Here is a 21,741-nt window from a genome sequence, read left to right as displayed (position 1 = left end):
AGGATGGTGATCACCCGGGGCTCAGGGGAGGGGGAAACGGGGAGCTAGTGTTTCATGAACATAGAATTTTCAGCTTTGTAAGATGAAAAGGTTCTGGAGATTGGTTACACCACAGTGTGAATATACTTAACACCATAGACCTATACACTAAAAATGGTTAAGATGGAAATTCTATATTGTATGTATATTGCCTCCCAGCTCCCAGATACTACTCATTTCTCTGAGGAATATGCATGAAACCTCATATCTCATACGCACGCGCACACGTACACACACACACACACACACACCTCAATTAATTACTTAAAAAAAAAAAAATTCAGAGACTGGTTGGAATCAGAGAATTTGGCCCAGGCTTACTCAAACTGTTTATTTACAGGGAGTCCTTGGGGCTGCGGCACAGCGGTTAAGTCCAGGACCCCAGTTCCAGCTCAGTCACTCTGGGCCTCTTGCTTAACTCACCCCAGAAAGGCTAAGGCCAAGGGCCAGGCACCTGAAAGAAAGTGCTAGATGAACCCCAGCCCCATATCACAAACCCCACACCCCAATCAGGATGGCCCTAAGCCCAGGGGAGCTCAGGGGGTGGGGAGTGAATAGGAACAGAGTCCAGAGCACCGGCCAGAAGCACTCTCTCTTCTACCCAGGACCTGGATTTCACTGCAGGAGCCTGCACAGGAGACCCCAGGCCTAAGGAAATGGTCTTGCCTTGAGAGCCTCTAAGAGAGGCCATAAAGTATGACTGATGGGGGTGGAGATAGGGTACAAAGACCAGGGAGAGCGCATGGCCAGGCTGGAAGGGAGCAAGGGCAGGAGGCAGGAGCACAGAGAGCATAGGTAGACAGACAAAGCTGCTCTCCCATCATGACCCCCTCCGGTTACCCCCTCCAGTTTCCCGCTACCCCTAATCTGGGGTAGGATTAGGACAGAAAAGCTCTAGGGCATGTGGTGGTGTTTGGGAGGCCCCGGAACACCCCAGAAGGGACCAGGAGGGAGAGGCCGCACTCACCCTAGACAGGTCTGCTTCACCCAGACATTATGTGTTTGACAAAGGCTGGGAAAGAAAACAGAAATCAGTCACACACTTGGCACCTCCCAGCCCCTAGGACCTCTTCCCCTCCCATATACCGCCAGACTTCCAACCTCCCCACCACCCTTTCTCCAGACTGTGACTCTTTCTCTTATTTGGGGTTGAAGGGGAGCAGCTGGAAGAAGAGACGGAACCTCTGCCCTGTGTCTTCGCCGCTGACACTCAGACATGGACAAAATGAGCTACGTTTTCTCTGCTAATCCCTGCAACCTTGAGAAAGGTACCAGCACCACCCCATTGTTCAGATGAGAAAACTGAGGCTCAGGGAAGGTAAGTGACTTGATCCAAGTCACACAGCCAGTCTATCACAGATCTATCTCCAAACCCTGTGCCCTTTCCATTATACTATGCTGTTCACTGCAAGGAGGGAAAAGAACATCCACCGAGAGCTGACCATTGCCCATCTGGTACACACAGCCTCCAGGCCCTGGATCTGTTCCGTCCTATTCTGCAGATCCGCCCAGCCCAAACTGTGCCCACCATGCCTGGGTGTCCGAGGGAGTGAGGCATGACCCGATACCTTCATAATTGATGCAGCCATTGGCATCCTCTTGCCCAGCCAACAGCTGTTCCACTTCAGCCTCGGTCATCTTCTCTCCTGGGGTCGGAGAAGTAGACTCTGAGTTACAGATGGCCAAGGAGGGACAGGCAAAACCCTAGCACTCCCTTGAGTCTCAAGGCCCAAGGCTCCCCAGGTCTGGGAGGTGGACATCCAAGCTTTGGAAGGGGAGCCAAGGGTCTTAGGTCCCTCCTACTCCCTGAGGCCTCTCCCTTTGCCCTACAGCCAGCACTGGGCAAGCAGACCAGGGCCTCGGTGACTGAAGCAAAGACAAGGACGGGGCCCTGGGTCCCACGTCTCAGGCCTCATCCCTGTCTGCTCTCCCAACCTGCTCTCCTCTCCTCCCAAGCCAGCTGAGCAAACCCAGTTGGGGAAGGTTGGAACAACCTTGGGCCTGGGGAGACAGGGCCTGAATCAGGATGTGACCCTAAGGACGCAAGGGCCCTTGGACGCCCCCAACATATGCCACCCGGGCACTTCCGACCCTCCATTCCTCCCACTCGGGCACCACCGGCCTGCATACCCAGGGTGGCAAGGACATGGCGAAGCTCAGCACCCATGACGGTGCCATTGCTCTCCTTGTCGAAAACGCGCAGCCCCTCCACAAAATCCTCGTAGGTGCCCTGCTCCTTGTTGCGGGAGATGTGCTGCAGGATGGGCAGGAACGTCTCAAAGTCCAGCATCTTGGCATTCATCTCTGTAGGCAGGAAGGAAACAATGTGATGGGAGCAGAGGGTCGGCAGGGGGCCTGGTCCCAGCTCTGCCAGGTCAGGACCGGGGTAGAAGGGGAAAGCCGCCATGACTCCCAGCCAGACCTCTCAGTTCCAGGTGGCCAGCTAGGCAGGGGAGCTGAGGGTGGCCGCAGCAGGATCTGAGGGGGCCCAACAGGTCACAGAACCAGGCCTCACATTCACAAGGTAGACTTGTGACATGTGACAGGCATGTCACAGAGGTAAACCAATAGGATTGCAAAAAAAGAGAATTTTGCAAAATTCTCCCTTTGGGTCTCATTACTAGACCGCATTGCCTGGGACAACTCTGAATCAATAATTTTTATAAATTTGCAATCCTTTTGTAACTAACCCACTTTTCCATGTTGACATGTGTTAAAAGCTTTAATTTTTAAATACCGCAAATGTTGGCAATTCTTTCTTTTATAACAACACAGGAACCTCCAAAAATGGAAATTCCAAGCATCTTTTAACCTCTAAGCAGGCCTGCTGGTCCTCTGACCCTTTCCTGCCCACATCCTTCACCCCACACTGTTGTCTTCACCAGCAAGAGGAGGAGGGGAAGGATCCAGATGGAGCCCAGGAAACCTCTAGAGATGCATCCCAGCCCCCCGCCCGGCTGGGGGCTCTGCCCAGGTCTGCCTGCCCCGCTTAGTACCTACACCTCTCAGAAGGACGTGTGTGTTGGAGCAGCTGTTAACCTTACTACCCATACATGACAAGTGATATTCACAAATGGGACACATTCCCTTATATCACTTTTGAAACTCATCCCCCAAAACCTACTGAATGCAAATGAGCGAAAGAGGCATCATTACAGAGCTCATCTCAAGTCTGCTCCAACTTCTATCAAACAAGTAATTTGCAATCTTTAGTTCTCTGACCCTCATTGGAAACAAGTGGTCACAGGACATTTCAGGGTGGTGACACCTCAACTAAGAGCAACTGGGTGCAGGGGTACGGGCAAGTGGTTCGTGGTCAGATCCCCGCCTCACCTCCCTGCACCCTGGGGCATCAGAGGAAGACACTGAAGCAACAGAATGTCACTCCTGCTCTCCAGGAGCTCCGACCTCACAGGGAAAACAAGAACAGCTCCTAACCTGGGGAGGGGGGCTGGTCTTGAAGGGTTAAAGTGGGAGAGGAGAAAGAGCCCCAGGGGCCAGCGGGACAGACACCAGGACGTGAGCTACAAGGCCCACACTGACCTTCAGGCTTAGGCTTGCCCAGGACACGCAGCACCTCGGCGTTGGTGGGGTTCTGGCCCAGGGCCCGCAGCACGTCCCCACACTGCCCGTAGGTAATCTTCATCTCCCCAGTTGGCGTCCGGTCAAACAACGAGAAAGCCTCTTTGAACTCTGCAGAGAGAAGAGCCGACTGCAGGCCCCTGGGCCAAGGCTGATCAGCCTCCACCCACCCAGGCTGAAGAGCAGGTCAATGTGGTTGATAAAACATTTCAGTATTTCCCTTCGGCCATCGTTCCAACCCCTCCTTGGAAGCCACCCCACACCATCTTCTGACAATCAAAGGGGCATCCTGGAGACTACATGACCTGCTCCAGCACTGGGCCTGGGATCTATCAGTCATGGTCATATAACCTCAATGTCTCCCCTACTCCATGGCTCCCATCCATCCACCCTTCCCTGCTGTAGGGGAGGTGCCTGCCTGTGGAAAATGTCAGGGAAATGAAAACAGCACTAGCTCAGAAGTCAGGATTCCTGGGTTCTCATCTTGGCTCTGCTGAGTAGCTTAGAATAAGCCCAGCTAAGACTGTTTCCTTGTGCAAACACAGGGAGTAAGGCTCCACTGTGAGTGTCAAAGGAGGTGGCAGCGTGTGGAGGCACTTTGCAAAGTGATAAGACCTGTTCAAAAGCTGGCTACTATCAGTACTGCCTTTTCCAGGCCAGACAAGCTGACCTGGTAGAGACCATCAGACCACTCCAGCTCTACCACTGACCTGCATGTGGCCTTGAGCAAACTACTAGCCTTAATCGGCCCTCTTTTTTTTTTTTTTTTAGCTCTAAGCAGGGATACAATGTCCACCTGAGTGGGTTGCTGTGCGGATTACCAAGTGCACCAAGCATGCTGTCTAGTGTATTTTAAAGGAATTAACAAATGGTGGCTATTATTGTATTCCCTAGTTCTGGAGCCAGCTCAGAGCTAGGACTCGATTCCTGAAGGTACCAGGTTAGGTATCAAAGAGGCAGGGCCGAATTAAGGCACTCCTGGGCCTTTTGCAAAGAACCTTAATTCCTCATTAATTTGGATTCAACCAGTTCATTACTGGGGATAATCTGGACTGGGAATGGCAAAGAAATGATTTACTAAGCAGATAGATTAACAACGTAAACCAAAGAATGCGTGAACCACTTAGGAAGAAAGCTGCTTTAAACCCTCACCATATACGTTAGAAACACTTATTCCTTAGAGGCTGCTTATGGATTATTTACAAATCATTCTGCACATCAAAGCAAGTTCCCCAAGATGTTTACTTGCAAGTCTTTATTGGGCTTTGTAAGAATTTAAAAAGATAGAAAACCATATGTCTTGCAATTACTGAATAATTGAGTTCAAATTCCATTTCCATTGCTTACTAGCTGTGTGACCTTGGGCAAGTAAATATTTAATCTCCATAAACCTCTCCTCTTCCATAAATGGCACCTACCTCATAGGGTTCTTAAATTACATTCAAATTAAATACAATAACGTATGTTAAAAATCTTAACAAAATGGCCAGCGTATAGTAAATGCTCAAACAATGGAGGTAGTATTATCTCACTACCACTCAACTATGCAATCCTGGCCAGGTCACTTAACCTCACTGAACCTTGGTTTCCTCCTTTGCCAAAAGGAAATAACACCCACCTCACAGTTTTGTTAGAAGGATTAAAACAAATTTTTTTTTTAACATTTAAGGCAATGAGCATGGCTTCTGGCACAAATTCAGTGCTCGATGAATGTATGTTAGCCGAATCTGAACTCAGACTTTTTGATCTTCTAGTTCATTCAGAAGAGTGAGGTCAGGTTTAATAAAAGGAGTCTCCTCATCAAAGAAGACCATAATGATACTTATTAGGAGGGTGGGACCTGACAGGGGAAGTAATAAGAACGATGACCTGCGATTTGATCACTTACAACGGACCAAGATCTGCACTAATAATGTTGTATGGATTACCTCATTAATCTTTCGAAAACCTTAGGCTACAAGTATTGTTACCCTCATTTATAGGCCAGTGTGCCCATGACTTCTGACCAAGGATTCATGGCACCAAGAAAATAGTGAGGAGGGAGGAGGAGGAGGGAAGGACCTGCTTTACCTGCTAAACTCCAGCCTGCTGCAGAGTCCTGGTATGCACAGAAACCCCAAACACTGGAGTTTAGGGCTGCTACTAGGTAGAAGACAAAGCCAGCGTGATCACGGGGTGCATGAGAGGTGATGTTCATGGCCCAGAAGAAACCTTTTCTCAATAGTCTGTAGTAGTCAGGTGCTTACTAGTGCAAAGAGCAAAGGTGGTAATTCCTTCCTACAAGAATATGGAAATCTGGAGAGGGACTGGTAAATCAAGAGTTAGAAGCTAACTCCTATGGTAAAACAACAACAACAACAACAACAACAACAACAACAACAACAACAAAACAGCATTAAAAAATGGGGCCAGGGCACCTCATTGGCTCAGTCGGTTGAGCATCGGATTTTGGCTCATGTCATGATCTCTAGGTTTGTGAGTTCTAGCCCCGCATCAGGCTCTCTGCTGTCAGTGTGGAGCTGGCTTCAGATCCTCTGTCTCCCTCTCTCTGTGCCCTTCCCTGCTCATGCACCTCCCTCTCTCAAAAATGAATAAACATTTTTTTTAATGGGGCCATATCACCTGGAGAATATAAAGCTAAGACATGCTGAAAAGAGTCACAGAATTTCTGAATTGAAAAGAACCAAATATTACTTTGCCAATAAGAAAATTAAGGTTCAAAAAAGTGACTTGCCGAAAGTCTCATGGCCAACAGTGGCAGAATTAGGGCTAATACCAAAGTTTCATTCCAAATAACATTATTTCCAGCATAACACAACCATCTTCAGCTTCATCAAAGATCAAATGAAGAGCTAGCAGGAGTAAAATTAAAACAGAAACAATTCCGATCCAAAATAAGAAACATCTTCAAGGCCAGAGGGATGACAGACTGAAAGGAATTAGGCCACAGCCCTAAATATCTTCACAGAGGAAAGAGGCAACCAGCCGTCCCCCTTGGCTTTGACCATGATTCCCACTTGGAAAATGAAAAGTTGTGGTCATTAGTTGACTTTCTAGTCCTCGTGAGTACCACTATGCTTGTGTCTACACAAAAGTATATACTTAATTAAAATCCACTAAAGCTCAACATAGTATTGCAAGTCTTAGCCTCAGCAATCAGACAACACAAAGAAATAAAAGGCATTCACATTGGCCAGGAGGAGGTCAAACTTTCACTCTTCGTAGATGACATGATACTCTACATGGAAAACCCAAAAGATTCCCCCAAAAAACTGCTAGAACTGATCCATAAGTTCAACAAAGTCACAGGATATAAAATCAATGCACAGAAATTGGTTGCATTCCTATACACCAATATTGAAGCAACAGAAAGAGAAATAGAGGAGTCGATCCCATTTAAAATTGCAACAAAACCCATAAAATACCTAGGAATAAATCTAACCAAAGAGGTGAAAAATCTATACACTGAAAACTATAGAAAGCTTATGAAAGAAATTGAAGAAGACACCAAAAAATGGAAAAATATTCTATGCTCCTGGATACGAAGAACAAATATTGTTAAAATGTCGATACTACCCAAAGCAATCTACATATTCAATGCAATACCTATCCAAATAACACCAGCATTCTTCACAGAACTAGAACAAATAACCCTAAAATTTGTATGGAACCACAAAAGACCCCGAATAACCAAAGCAATCTTGAAAAAGAAAACCAAAGCAGGAGGCATCATAATTCTGGACTTCAAGTTGTAATACAAAGCTGTAATCATCAAGACAGTATGGTATTGGCACAAGAACAGACACTCAGATCAATGGAACAGAATAGAGAACCCCGAAATGGACCCACAAACGTATGGCCAACTAATCTTTGACAAAGCAGGAAAGAATATCCGATGGAATAAGGACAGTCTCTTCAACAAATGGTGCTGGGAAAACTGGCCAGTGACATGCAGAAGAATGAACCTGGACCACTTTCTTACACCAGACACAAAAATAAACTCAAAATGGATGAAAGACCTAAGTGTAAGACAGGAAACCAACAAAATCCTCAAGGAGAAAGCAGGCAAAAACCTCTTTGATCTTGGCTGCAGCAACTTCTTACTCAACACGTCTCCGGAGGCAAGGGAAACAAAAGCAAAAATGAACTACTGGGACCTCATCAAGATAAAAAGCTTCTGCACAGCGAAGGAAACAATCAGCAAAGCTAAAAGGCAACTGATGAAATAGGAGAAGATATTTGCAAACAACAGATCAGATAGAGGGTTAGTATCCAAAATCTATAAAGAACTTATCAAACTCAACACCCAAAAAACAAATAATTCAGTGAAGAAATGGACAAAAGACATGAATAGACACTTCTCCAAAGAAGACACCCAGACGGCCAACTGACACATGAAAAAATGCTCAACATCACTCATCATCAGGGACATACAAATCAAAACCACAATGAGATACTCCCTCACACCTGTCAGAACGGCTAACATTAACGACTCAGGCAACAACAGATGTTGGCAAGGATGCGGAGAGAAAGGATCTCTTTTGCACTGCTGGTGGGAATGCAAACTGGTGCAGCCACTCTGGAAAACAGTATGGAGGTTCCTCAAAAAATTAAAAATAGAACTACCCTACAACCCAGCAATTTGCACTACTAGGTATTTATCCCAGGGATACAGGTATGCTATTTTGAAGGGACACATGCACCGCCATGTTTATAGCAGCACTATCAACAACAGCCAAAGTATGGAAAGAGCCCAACTGTCCACTGATGGATGAATGGATAAAGAAGACGTGGTGTATATATACAATGGAGTATTACTCGGCAATCAAAAAGAATGAAATCTTGCCATTTGCCACTACGTGGGTGGAACTAGAGGGTATTATGCTAAGCAAAATTAGTCAGAGAAAGACACATATCATATGACTTCACTCTTATAAGGACTTTAAGATACAAAACAGATGAACATAAGGAAAGGAAAGCAAAAATAATTTTAAAACGGCGGGAGGGAACATAAGAGACTCTTAAATATGGAGCACAAACAGATAGTTACTGGAGGGGTTGTGGGAGGGGGGATGGGCTAAATGGGTAAGGGGCATTAAGGAGTCTACTCCTGAAATCATCATTGCACTATATGCTAACTAACTTGGATGTAAATTTAAAAAATAAATAAAAAGTAAAAAGTAAATAAAATAAAATACACTGAAGTCAATTTTAAGTATTTCACTGCACCCCAGACTATTGACTGAAAAGTGAGCATCCACAGGGTGTTGCAAAAGCAGAGTCAGATTCAATCCACTAGTTTCAAAATGCATCCACTAGTTCTCATGCCCTGTGTTTGGGTAAACTGGCATCACTTTTTGGAAAGGCAATTTGGCAATAACTATTACAGTTTAAAATGCATGTATCCTTTGACCCCCTGCTAGGAAGTTCCCCTGGGGAAACCATGCCGATACCCCCCAACTGGAAACAGCCTAAAGGTCTAGCAATGCTAGCCTGATTAAATTAAAAGGTGCATCCAGGGGCGCCTGGGTGGCTCAGTCGGTTAAGCGGCCAACTTCAGCTCAGGTCACGATCTCACGGTCCGTGAGTTCGAGCCCCACGTCAGGCTCTGGGCTGACGGCTCAGAGCCTGGAGCCTGCTTCCGATTCTGTGTCTCCCTCTCTCTCTGCCCCTCCCCCGTTCATGCTCTGTCTCTCTCTGTCTCAAAAATAAATAAAAACGTTAAAAAAAATTAAAAAAAAAAAAGGTGCATCCATTCTTTTTTAGAGAATGTAATTCTTAGGGCGCCTGGGTGGCTCAGTCAGGTAAGCATCCAACTCTTGATTTCGGCTCAGGTCATGAGCTCATGCTTTGTGAGATCGAGCCCTGAGTAGGACTTTGCACTGACAATGCAGAGGCTGCTTGGGATTCTTTCTCTCCCTCTCTCTCTGCCCCTACCCACCCAAAATAAATAAATAAACTTAAAAAGAAAAGAATGTAATTCTTTTTAAAAATGAAAAATTGTATAAACTATAAAAAGATACCAAGATACAGTATTAAGTAATATATATTATATATTAGTAAATCCAAATATGCATTAAGTAAAGGGTATAGGACAGTATGTATCACATGACTCAATATGTATACATTTTATACATACTGGTATATCACTATATTTTTCTCAAAGGACACGTAGTCTTATCAACAGTGGATTTGGGAGAGGGATCAGCATCAGAGGAAAGCAAAGGGAAAATATTTTTATTTTTCATTATTTATTTTTAAGTAGTATATTTTTTTTTTTTAACCATTTGCAGGTATTAGTCTACTTTTTAAAAATATAGTTACGGGGGCGCCTGGGTGGCGCAGTCGGTTAAGCGTCCGACTTCAGCCAGGTCACGATCTCGCGGTCCGTGAGTTCGAGCCCCGCGTCAGGCTCTGGGCTGATGGCTCAGAGCCTGGAGCCTGATTCCGATTCTGTGTCTCCCTCTCTCTCTGCCCCTCCCCCGTTCATGCTCTGTCTCTCTCTGTCCCAAAAAAAATAAATAAAAACCGTTGAAAAAAAAATTTAAAAAAAAAAAAAAAAAAAAAAAAAAAAAAATATAGTTACGTGCTTAAAATCAAGGGGTTGGATCAGAGGACCTTTCAAGGTCCCTTCCAGCTCCCATGATTTTATGTCCTGGAGGCATCTGGTGGGGAAAACAGAGGGATAAGTTGCAATGGCAGTGAGCCCCAGCTATAAAGCAGATATCACATGATGAAACATTCCATTCCCAAAACACCAGACTCCTACAGGAGACGGGCAATAATCAGGTCGGAGGGAAGGAGATCTTGACGCTTCTCTTGAAGCTGTACTTAATAAAACTTTATGTCTTCATCAAAGATGGAGAAGGATTGGTGGTGGGGATCACAGGTGGACTAAGCACCCCAAAGTCACCCTTGACCCTTCCCCCTTTAGTGAGTGAGCACCTCAGTGGGCTACAGGGTGAGGGGAGAGGATGCCGGTGACCTAAGGAGGGCTTTCTAATACCAGGAACAGAAACGGGAGTTCTAAATATCTTGAATAGTAGGTTTTGGGGGTGGAGGGGAAAAAAAGACATTTGTGCTGTGCATGTAATATGTTCCAGGCAGTCTGGCAGAATAGGTGGGAATTCAGGTCTGGAATCAGATTGCCTGAGTTTGAATCCTGGCTCCACTACCAACTGCCTGTGTGAGATTGGGCAAACTACCAAACCTCTCTGTGCCTCAGTGTTATCACTGCAAAATGGGGGGAGTAACAGTCTCTATCTCATCAGGTTGTTGTAAGAGTTAAGTGAGTTAATCCATGTAGAACACTTAAGAAACAACACATTTAGGGGCATCTGGGTGGGTCAGTCGGTTGAGCATCTGACTCTTGGTTTCTATTCAGGTCATGATCCCGAAGCTCTGTGCTGGGCATGGAGCCTGCTTACATCTCTCCCTCCCTCCCTCTTTCTCTCTCTCTCTCTCTCTCCCTCTCTCTCTCTCTCCCCCCTCCCCCACCCCCTCAGACCCTCCCCACCCCCACTCCCTCTCTCTCAAAAAAAAGAAAGAGAAAGAGAGAGGAAGGAAGGAAGGAAGGAAGGAAGGAAGGAAGGAAGGACATATCTGTTGTAGTTGAAAATGGGCACACAGAAAACCTTTGGCAAATACAGGTTATCGATGATGATGACAGTGATTATTATTACCTACAACTACTGCTCTCCTTCCTCCTCCTCCTCCTCCTCCTCCTCCTCCTCCTCTTCCAGGAAAGTGCAACAGAGGGTGTGTGGGTGGAGGTGGGCTTGTCAGTACTCACCTTCGATCTGGTCAGCAGAGAAGTCTATCTGTGGGGAAGGGAAACACAGGAATGAAGGCTGAGACTGCCGAAGGCTCCCGAAGCACAAGTGGCCTCCGCCGTCGCAGTCGGAGTCACCTCCCGCAGGTCACCAATAAGCAGGGCAGGAGACTGAGCACAGAACCCAGCCTCCTGACTAGGAGCCACGGCTCACAGGCTATCACATAGGGCAGCCACCAGAGCTCCGTCAGGACCATTTGTGAAGCCATGGCTCACAATGAGAGGGAAAGAGAGAAAGAGAAGTATGCTAGATAATGTTAGAACCTATGCTGACTCCCTATTGTAATTTCTTTGGGTCAAATGTAAATAATTCCTCATCCCAGCCGGCAAGAAACCACACTCGCTTTCATCCCTACTCCACAATCCACCCGCAATCCCTCTCCCACCGCCTCCTCACCCTCGGGCTCCCTTTCCCACTGGCGATCCACCTCCTCCAATCACGCCTTCTCTTTCTGCGCCCCATTCCACCCCCACCTCTCCCTCTTAGGCACTGGGACAGCAAGACTAGTTTGGGTGGACCCTTGATGTTTCATAACCTGCGGTCCTGCCTCTAGGTGTCCCCAGGCGGGGGGCCCCTTGAGGCCAGGGTTCCCGAGGGGCAGGCATTTCTGCTACTGTTCACAGAAATGCCTGGCACAGGGTAGAGGCTCAAAGACTATTTGTTGAGCAAACGAATAAATTTTGGGTTCGCCCCCACAACTCATGATAATCCGATGCTGAGTACAGAAGAGGCAGGTGGGAAGCTCTGAAAATGAATGGCAATGAACAAGCATGAGTCATCATTGTAATTTGGGATTTTGTGTGTCACTTCATCGTCCTTATCTACCACCACCCTCCCAGTGGCGGTGGTAACCACTCCTGGTATATCTTTAAGGACAGCCATTTCTAGTCCTAACTCTGCCACTTGTGATGTGTCCCCCCCCCACTTCTGCCCCCCACAGGCTGACCTCCATTAATGAGGACTTCCGGGGGTGACTGGAAGGAGCTAGGAGAGCGGAGGAGGGGTTACAGTGGGTTGGGAAGGAAACTGGCTGTGACCAGGAACGGGCTTTGGCGAAGGTGGGGTGGTCAGGAAGGTAAAGGAACCCCTAAAATAGGGTAAAGGATGCTTTGCACGAACTTTCTGAGGAAATGGTGTGGTTGCCTCACATCGTAATGCGTTAAGCCCCAGGAGTAAATGTGTAAGAGAAATTAGTATGAAAACATAAAATCAGAATATATAACCACACATTTTGGGCTTAAGTTTACTTTCGTTCTATCTTTGAGCGAAGAGTCTTCTAAGCAAAGGAACCAGAGAAGTACAATAATAGGGGAAACAGTCCTCATGAAGGATACATAAATTCTTTTTTCACTTTAAAGCAATTTCAACAACCCTCAGGATGGGAAGCTCCAGACATGGGAAAGAGGACTTCAACCAGGGGTGAGAAACTGGGGGAGGTGGGTAGATGGAGAGAAGTGACGGGCCAAAGAGACTGGGAGGGTGGCTCTGATCTGAGATCACTAGGCACCTGCCATGCAGATGTCAGGGACCAGGCTGCCCCACAGGAGTAGTGCATTATCAGAACAAATCAGAAATAAAAGCATCCTGGGGGCCTGGGTGGCTCAGTCGGTTGAGCATCCGACTCTTGATTTGGGCTGGGGTCATGATCCCAGGTTCATGGGATGGAGCCCCTGTCACACTCTAAGCTCAGTGTGGTTCTCTCTCTCTCTCTCTCTCTCTCTATCCCTATGCTTCTCCCCTGCTCACACTTGTGGGCTCGTGCGCTCTCTCTCTCTCAAAAACTAAAAATAAAGTCATCATCCCTGTTTGTCTCTTTATTTAAAAAAAAATGTTTTGTAAAGAAATAAAAGGATCCTGATGGGGGTGGGAGATAGTCAGCTTTTCTTGCTAGGCTCTGCCCATAGTGGGAGTAATGAATGACCCAGGGACTTTCAAGGTCTTACACTATTGCCTTCACGTGGACCCTAACCAAGCCCAGGGACGTGCAACTGCCTCCATTTCTTGGCCAACCCAGTTCTGCTTGACTCCTGACCCTTGTAATGATTACCATAGATCAACCTCAGGTCCCTGGCACAACTGCAAGGTCTCGGGGGGCTGTGGGTGCTGGGAGGAACACTGAGAGAGCCAGGGAGGGTCATCCAAATTAGAGCCCAGAGTTTCAGTTTCCCTGCCTCCTCGTCACAGAACCCAGTCCTGAGCTCTTATTTTGATCTAATCCCTTGCCACCCCCAGACCTGCCCTAGTGGCTATCCCCAGGGGCCCACCACTCCCAACCTGTTATTAATAGCTCTTCATACCAGTAGCACTTGACCTCTTACATTCTGGTGCCAAGGCTCAGAACTGCTTCACTCTCCAGAGGCCTCTGACTCCTCCCTCTGCCCATCCCCTCCCAGTCCCATTCCTTCAGCAGCTGGGCCAGACAGCTGGGAGGCCTAAAGTGACTGAGTCAGCAGGCGGAGTCTACACCAGCTCCAGGGAGAGGAACCTTCCAGTGCGAGGGGGAGCAGGGAGGGCAGAGAGGGCAGAGGGCCGGGGGAGCAGAGGGAACCAGGCCCCACTCCCTCACCAGGTTAGAGGGAGGCTCTCAGCCTGGGAGGGGCCAGTTCCCTGCACACTCCAGCCAGGAGCCCAGGTTGAGGCCACCGAGGGAGGGAACCACCTGGGGAGGGGAGGGGAAGGGAGAGGGAAGCAGGCCTCCTCTCCCTTATCTGGAGCCTCTCTGCCCCCACCGCCCACCCACTGCAAGGGTCTTACAGACGAAGCCTCTCCCAGACCCCCTGCTTCCTCACTGCTTAAATCACTTACTCCAAGTTGCGCGGGCAGTTATCATTATGTGTCTCTTCTCCAGAAAGATATTGTACTACTACCTCTGAGAAAAGGGCCAGTCTCTTTTTCTTTGCTATGGTGGCTCCCCCAGTGCCTTAAAATTTAAGGCTGAATGGTCGGTTGGCTGTACCTCCCTGCCATTCCCAACTCTGCTGGGTAAATTTGGGGTGACAGAGCAGAAATCCATTGCTGAGGGGAAAGACCTACAACCCCAAATACCCCTCACCAGCTCCAACACCGGCTCCCTTGCCCCACGCACTGTGATGTGGGGCATGGACGCCACAGCCCTCACGCCAGTCCAGTCTCCAGGAAGTAGATCTCTAAGGTCCAGGACAGACAGGATCCTGAATTTCATCCCCACCTCCATCCCAGTGGCGGAGGCTCACTCACCTTTACACTCTTGGGGTCAAAGGCAGGTTCCTTGGGGGGTTCAGGAGCTGGGGCAGGGGCTGGGGCTGGGGCGGCCTTGGCTGCTTCCTTCTTAGGCTCAGGCTTCTTGGGAGGCATGTTGTCTTGCTGGGATCTTCAGTGGAGGTGGGAGCTAGGAAGGAATCAAGAGATGTGGCGCCTGGGAGATGAGACAGGAGGCCGGGCCGCCTCCCTCCCCTTTTATCCTGGGCAGGAGCCCCCACAGAGGGGCTGGGTGAGAGCAAGAGCAAGTGTTCTGACTATAAAAGGAAGAAACACCGGCAGGGTACAGCTGACAACTGTGTATTGTCACCAGGTTTGGGGCGACAAGCCCCCCTCCCCCCACCGCCCCTTCCCTCCACACCTCACACTCCTCCTGGCCTCCACCTCTGGGACAGGCTGATCCCTTCCTGCCAATCAGTGGAAACCCAGAGGGGCCAGGAAAACAGACCCTCTCGAAAATGCCAGAGTCCAGCCAGAGAGATGAGCTGACTTGAGCAGTTGATAACCCTCACACAAAGCCCAGGGGAGGGTAAGGCTTTTTTTAGCCCCTCCTGAGCAGAGGCAGCCCACTGCGCATTCCTTTTAAGCCAGGCTCCTTTAAGCTGAGAGCCACTCTGGGGCCTCGGCTCTGCCTCCGGGCTGGAGCCCTGAAGCAACAGCTGGTCCAGTCAACCCACACTGTCCCCACACCCTCCCTATCCACAGGGTAAAGCCCTCCATCCTCCAGAGCAGGCAACCCAGGAGCTGCACCAATCTCGAGTCCCTGGGTTTATCTGCCCTCACCCCACCAACCTCAGTCATGCCTTCAACAAGTACTGAGCACTGAACTTGTGCTTGGGGGGGGGGGGGGGGTCTTAGGTGAGAGGCAGGGAGGTGTGGCTGAAAGTCAACGAGACTGGAGGTCAGAAAACTTGGGTCTTGTTGTCACTACACCTCTAACTCGCTCTGTGCCCCTGGACTCTGTGTGTGTGTGCATGTGCAGATGTGTGTGTGGTGCTTACTGTGTACCAGGTACTGTTAAGTGCTGTCATATAAAATCTCATTACATCTTTGCCACAATACTATAAAATAAATATTATTACTCCTCTTTTGCACCTGGGGAGATTGAAACCAAAAGTGGTCGGGTAACAGGGTCACTCAGCTAATTAGCTATGAGCTGGATTACAACCCAAGTGTGTCCGATTCTAAAGTTTATGCTTAAATCATTGATAGCATAATCCCATTTATGGGGACGGGCGTGCGCGCACACAGATATGTTTGTGTTCATCGGAAAGCTCAGGATGGATACACAGTAAACTGGTAGGAAGAAACACCCCTGGGATCCTGGGGCGGGGAGGGGGTTGAGGAAGGGAACAGGACGGCAATTTGTAGCTTTGTACTTTTTTCACTTCCTATATTAATGGAAATTTTTATAACGAGCATGTGCTGTTTTTGTAAAAAACATTGAAAGTCTATAAAGTGTCCAGAAAACTCATCCACCGCACAGAATTGCTTTCAGCTGAACTTTAAGACTCTACAGTTCAGAAGATAAGGAGAGACCAAGCTGAGAGCAGAAAAGTCTGGTTTACTTGCCTATAAAACAGGATTGCTAGACTCCCACAACACCGGCTCCCTGCCAGCTCCTAAGCCTGCAAATCCAGGCGTCGGGAGCCCGCACCAGCCCATTCTCCAGGCTCCCCAAGCCCAGGCTCCATTTGCCAGATCTTTCCTAGACGAAAGGGCCCTTAGAGTTGCTCTTATCCTACCTGGTTTTGTAGGTGAAGAACCTAATGCCCAGAGAGACTTTTAAGCAGCCTCAAGACGTTCAGCTATTTATAGGCACAGCTGAGCCAACTAATTCTGGCCCCCGGTGTGTGGCGCTCTTACCCCACCCTACCGCTCCCGTAGCCTAGGTGTGCTTTCACCACTGGTAAGCAGAGAAGCCTTCAAAGGAAACTGAGGCAGGAAAAGGGGCCAGACTCGCCCAAAGGGGAACGCAAACCCTAGGCCAGTGCTGGTCCCGTCTGGGACAGCAAGCAGCTGCTAGCTCTTTCACCTCACCCACCCCTTTTCTGCCTCACCTTCTCTTCCTTTGCGTTACCTGTTTCCCAGGGCCTCCCCTTGCACCCTTCCCTTTTCCGTGTCTGTCCCTTCCCTGACTTCCTCGTTCCCCACGGCCTTGGGGGCCCAGGTTGTTGATAAGGAGGAAGGAGGAGAGTGGAAGCCCAGCCTCTCCCCTCCTCTACTCCCACTGCAGCCCCTTCCTGGACCAGGTGTGCTGCAGGGTTTGTGAAGACACAGGGCCTGGGGTTTGGTGGAAGGCTGCAAGCCAGAAGCTGGAAGACCCAGACACTAGCCCTGACCTTGCCAGCCACTCCCCCTCTCTGGGCCTCAGCTTGCTTATCTCTAAAATGAGAGATAATCAGAAGCTTTCAAACAGTTTTCAACAGACACCCAAGGCTTCCTTAACTTGCTTCCGGCTGTAAGGACGCAGAGAGGCCAGGTTCGGAGCTCCCCCTGCCATTTCAGCCAGCAGCACTCCTGTGTGTTTTATGTACCAGGGCCCCAGGATCATTTTCTAAGAAAGTATTCTATGGTTTAAGAGTCTAAAAATAACCACTGAATGGGATGATCTCATATGTCCCCTTCCGGTTAAGAAATAGGTTATTCTAACCATTCTAGTAAGAAGTTTGATCCTCAAAAGAAAGAGTTGGAGGGCGCCTGGGTGGCTCAGTCGGCTAAGCATCAGACTCTCGATTTCAGCTCAGGTCATGATCTCACTGGTTGTGGGTTCGAGCCCCACATTGGGCTCTGTGCTGACAGTGCAGAGCCTGCTTGAGATTCTCTCTCTTCCTCTCTCTGCTATCTGTCTCTCTCAAAATAAATAAAATAAACTTTTTTAAAAAGCGAGAGTCGAGCATTTCCTTTAATTTCATTTATCTTTTTGTTTTTCTTTTCTTTAAAAAAAATTTTTTTTACATTTATTTATTTTTGAGAGACAGAGTGAGACAGAACATGAGGGGAGAGGGGCAGAGAGAGAAGGAGACACAGAATCCAAAGCAGGCCCCAGGCTCTGAGCAAGCGTTCAGCACAGAGCCTGCCGCAGGGCTCAAACCCACAAACCATGAGATCTTGACCTGAGCAGAAGTTGGACACTCAACTGACTGAGCCACCCAGGCGCCCTTTCTTTTTTCTTTTCCTTTTTTTTTTTTTTTTTTTTAAATTCTAAGGAGGAGTAAAATATCCAACCTGCTTGGGAACAGAACTATGAGGTTAGAAAACTGGGAAAACCGAATGGGGCTCACTGAACATCCAGACATGGAAAGGGTGTGGTGGGGGGGAGGGCTTTAGAGGCAGACAAGCATAGGGCTGAATCCCCGTTTTGCATTTCCTAATCTTGGGCCCAGCACCCTAAGGACCTTCAACAATAAACATTTCCTTCTCAAGCTGTTGTGAGATCTGTATGAAATATCGTAAGCAAGGCACCACAAACCATCCCTCGCACACTGGAAACACTCCTGGCTGTGAATTTCATTTTGCTTTCCCAGGCAGATGAAGCTAGACGAGTGTTCAGGTTTCTCAGACTTTCCAGAAGGAATTCCAGAAGAGGGGACCACAGGGGGAGGCACAGGTAAGGCGGCAGAGGCTACTGGGATTATAAAGTGTAGGTTTAGGAAAGAGGAAGAAGTGGAAGGGAATGGGGGAGGGAGAAGGATGGCAGCTGGGTACCCACAGTGTGACATATTTTGTGGCTCAGAAAGCATGTAGCAAGTCCCTGGGGCCAGGAGGCCTGCCTGTCAGCCACACTCAGACGAGGTGCCAGCCTGCCTGAAACCTTAGGCCACAAGCACTCCAGCAGGAGAGGAGACACTCCTCAAACCAGTTTCTGATTCTCTTTGAGCAACACCAGCTAAAAAAGTATCTGGCACTTCAGCAGCAGCGAGAGGAGAGTGTGGTTTTCCAGAAAGAGCCATGCATCAAGAATCAAGACACCAGAGGCTGGCCTTGCTATTACCATAGCTCATGATGCCCACGGTTCACAAGGGCCCATTACTGGAGTCAGAGGGTCCACTTTTATGGTCCCCATTCTGCTTCACGGTCACTGACTTTTACCTTCCTGTCCATCCAGAGTATCCTGCACAGGGTCTATGACAGTGCCCGCCACCACCACCCCCACCCTCCCCGCCCAATACATGTGGACCAATTAGAGCAAAGGAAAGAGAGAAGGAAAGAAGAGGCAGGGTATGAAGAGGCGAGCGTGGCAGCGGGTCCTGGCAGCCTAACCGGTGCCTCTGGGAGGCTTTGAATGGTTCCTGAGCCAGAGCTGTGCCAACACACTCAGATGCTCCCACTGGAAGGACTTCAAACTCAGTAGATGGAAAACGCAGGACAGAATTTCACACCAACCCATTTATGCCCCATGTCAAATTCAGAGACAGATGCACAGAGAACTGACATCAGGCCTCCTTTAGGCTGGGCTTACGCACGCTCACTCACCCTTCTCCCTTCCCCTCTAACCACACAGGGCCTGTGTCCTATCCTGAAAGAGATCCATCAGAGTCTCCTGCCTGGGATCAAATGCTGCTGACAGCAGGCCTGGCTCTTAATGCCTTGTCCTAGTCACCCCTCCCTCCTCTCTTCTGGCCAGTGTCTCATAAACTAGACATCATGGGGCAACGCCCTGGCCGACACTAATCTGTCCCCATACAGGGCACTGGGTAAATCGGCAGAGGGTAAGAGAGACCACTCAGGTGCCAGACTGCCTGGGTTAGAGTCCTGACTCAGTTAGTTAAGCCAGCTAATTAACTTCTTTATGTCTCAGTTTCCCATCTATAAAATGGGGCAGCCAATACAACCTCAGAGAGTTAAATGAGTTAATGTGGGTGACATCCTTAGAACAGTGTCCAACACAGAGCAAGTGCTCAAAATCCTTGAGTTTGCCTCCTGATTGAAATAGTGTGGTTGCTGCTCCCTCTTCCAAGGTCAACAGCAGAAGAATTGTACAGAGAAAAACACCAACAAGAAATGAAGAGAACTGTGAGAAGCCGCTTGGATGAAGGGGAGCCCTATTTGAACTGGTGTGTGTGTGTGTGTGTGTGTGTGTGTGTGTGTGTGTCAGAGAGATGTGGCCAGGCATGGCTGTGGAACAACCAAAAAAAAAAAAAAAAAAAAAGAGCTCTGGGGTCCTGATCTGTCTTTCCCTCCACTATTGCCTTCGAACATGCAATGATGCCCCATCACCTGTGTGACTCAACTCTATGATCCAGGTGCTGGTTAGGGTACATCAGGGCACTGAAGATGTACTGTGCTTGTAAAGAACTGATAAAAAAACAGCGAGGGGGCAACTGAACTTTGGACAGTTGTTTTCTCCCTTATCCCCTAAAATCTCAGGACAGATGAATTACAATTTAAAAAGTGTCTCTCTTGGGGCACCTGAGTGGCTCAGTCAGTTAAATGTCTGACTTTGGCTCAGGTCATGACCTCATGGCTCATAGGTTCTAGCCCTGTGTCGGGCTCTGTGCTGACAGCTCAGAGCCTAGAGCGTGCTTCCAGTTTCATGTCTCCCTTTCTCTCTGCTCCTTCCCCACTCATTCTCTCTCTCTCTTTCTCTCTCTCAAAAATAAACATTTTTTAAAAAGGCAAAGGAATAGAAAAGCTAGGAAATACAGGGGATAGAGGTAGAAGGGCTTTGTGGTTTAGAAGGGCAATCAAGCTGAGTGGACATCTGACAGAAATCTCACCCGAGTTCAGGAGAGACATGAATAAAGAGGTTCCCTGAAGCATGACTTACGGTGGCAGGAGGTGGAAGCAATGTGGGTCCCCATCACTGAGACCATGCCACATGTCAGTTAAAAGCAATAGATTAGATGTATACCCAGAAGAAACACAGTGATGAGTAAGAAGCTGAAAAAGATGTAAACCACAATAACATTTCTATAAATTTAAAATACCTGCATATAATCTCACTGACGCCACACTGCATATGAATGTGCCACAACTCAAGCTCCAAGGAAAGAAAACACTTATTTGCAACTCAGCCAGCTAGATAGGTATAAGAATTTCTGCTACAATTGAAGCCGCTCACAATGCAAATTAATACACATTTCTCTAACATAAAAATGCAGATTTTAATCAACAGCATTATGTAAACGGGCTGCAAAAATGGCAAGAAAACTTTAAATGTTTCGTTGATATTAATAAATTTAGAGTTCCTTTTCAATTTATGCAATATCTCCTTGAATTTCATGTTGGTAATACTGAGTTGACACGGAGTTAGTGAATTAACTTGGACATACTTTTGATACTGATTTGCTTTTGCTTCAAAGTCAAATCAATTCTTTTAAAATAGATGAAGCAATTTTGTCCATTTAGAGGCAAATATTAGAGGAAAGTGATTTTTTTTGTACTTGATTCAGGTATTGGAAAATTCTAAAGTACACTTGAAACAACTTAGTATGTGAATCTACTTTTTCAACTGTGAAATTACAAAATCTAAATACAGATCGAGTATTTCTGACGAAAATTTAACATCTACACTGAGATGTGCTATCAGAAAAAACACACACTGGGTTTTGAAGACTTAGTAGCAAAAAAATAATAATAGTTTAATACAGTTTATCAATAATTTTTATATCATTCACATGTTGAAATAACATTTGGCTCTACTGGGTGGAATAAGATATATTATTAAATTTTATTAAGTACATGGATACTAGAAGCATTACGTGTTATTCAAGGACACAGACAAACAAAAAAATACACGTTAAAAATCTCTGAGGGTTGGGGCGCCTGGGTGGCTCAGTCAGTTAAGCGTCCAACTCTTGATCTCGGCTCAGGTCATGATCTCACGTTCATGAGATTCAGCCCCGTGTTGGGCTCCCCGCTGAGTATGGAGCCTGCTTTGGATTCTCTCTCTCCATCTCTCTGTGTCTCTCCCACACTCTCTCCCTCCCTCTCACTCTCTCTCTCAAAATAAATAAACATTAAAAAATTAAAATAAAAATATTTGAGGGTTGCTTATGGTGAGTGTTGTTTGGATGGGATGGAACGGTGAGATAAAAGGGCGCAAATA

At 47.6% G+C, this 21,741-nt stretch overlaps 1 protein-coding gene across 3 annotated transcripts in view; it reads right to left on the bottom strand.

The window, feature by feature from the left end:
• Positions 1-330: 330 nt before the first annotated feature.
• The window catches only part of MYL4 (myosin light chain 4), a 29,544-nt gene continuing 8,133 nt past the window's right edge, over positions 331-21,741 (bottom strand). For 2 of the 3 annotated variants that reach the window (XM_078437036.1, XM_078437038.1), the window contains exons 2-8: positions 14,670-14,820; positions 11,414-11,441; positions 3,583-3,732; positions 2,170-2,343; positions 1,608-1,685; positions 1,007-1,051; positions 331-493 (exon numbers count right to left, since the gene is read on the bottom strand). In XM_078437036.1, coding sequence (XP_078293162.1) covers positions 1,023-1,051; positions 1,608-1,685; positions 2,170-2,343; positions 3,583-3,732; positions 11,414-11,441; positions 14,670-14,786 — 576 coding nt within the window. In that variant the 5' untranslated portion in view covers positions 14,787-14,820 and the 3' untranslated portion in view covers positions 331-493; positions 1,007-1,022. Of the gene's footprint in view, positions 494-1,006; positions 1,052-1,607; positions 1,686-2,169; positions 2,344-3,582; positions 3,733-11,413; positions 11,442-14,669; positions 14,821-15,051; positions 15,170-21,741 lie in introns of those variants that run through there. The other variant, XM_078437037.1, reaches the window with a different exon arrangement.

The sequence above is a fragment of the Panthera onca genome (assembly GCF_046562875.1).
Source record: "Panthera onca isolate mPanOnc1 chromosome E1 unlocalized genomic scaffold, mPanOnc1 haplotype 2 h2.Chr16_ul_2, whole genome shotgun sequence".
Taxonomy (NCBI): domain Eukaryota; kingdom Metazoa; phylum Chordata; class Mammalia; order Carnivora; family Felidae; genus Panthera; species Panthera onca.
This window is presented reverse-complemented; position numbering and strand designations above follow the sequence as displayed.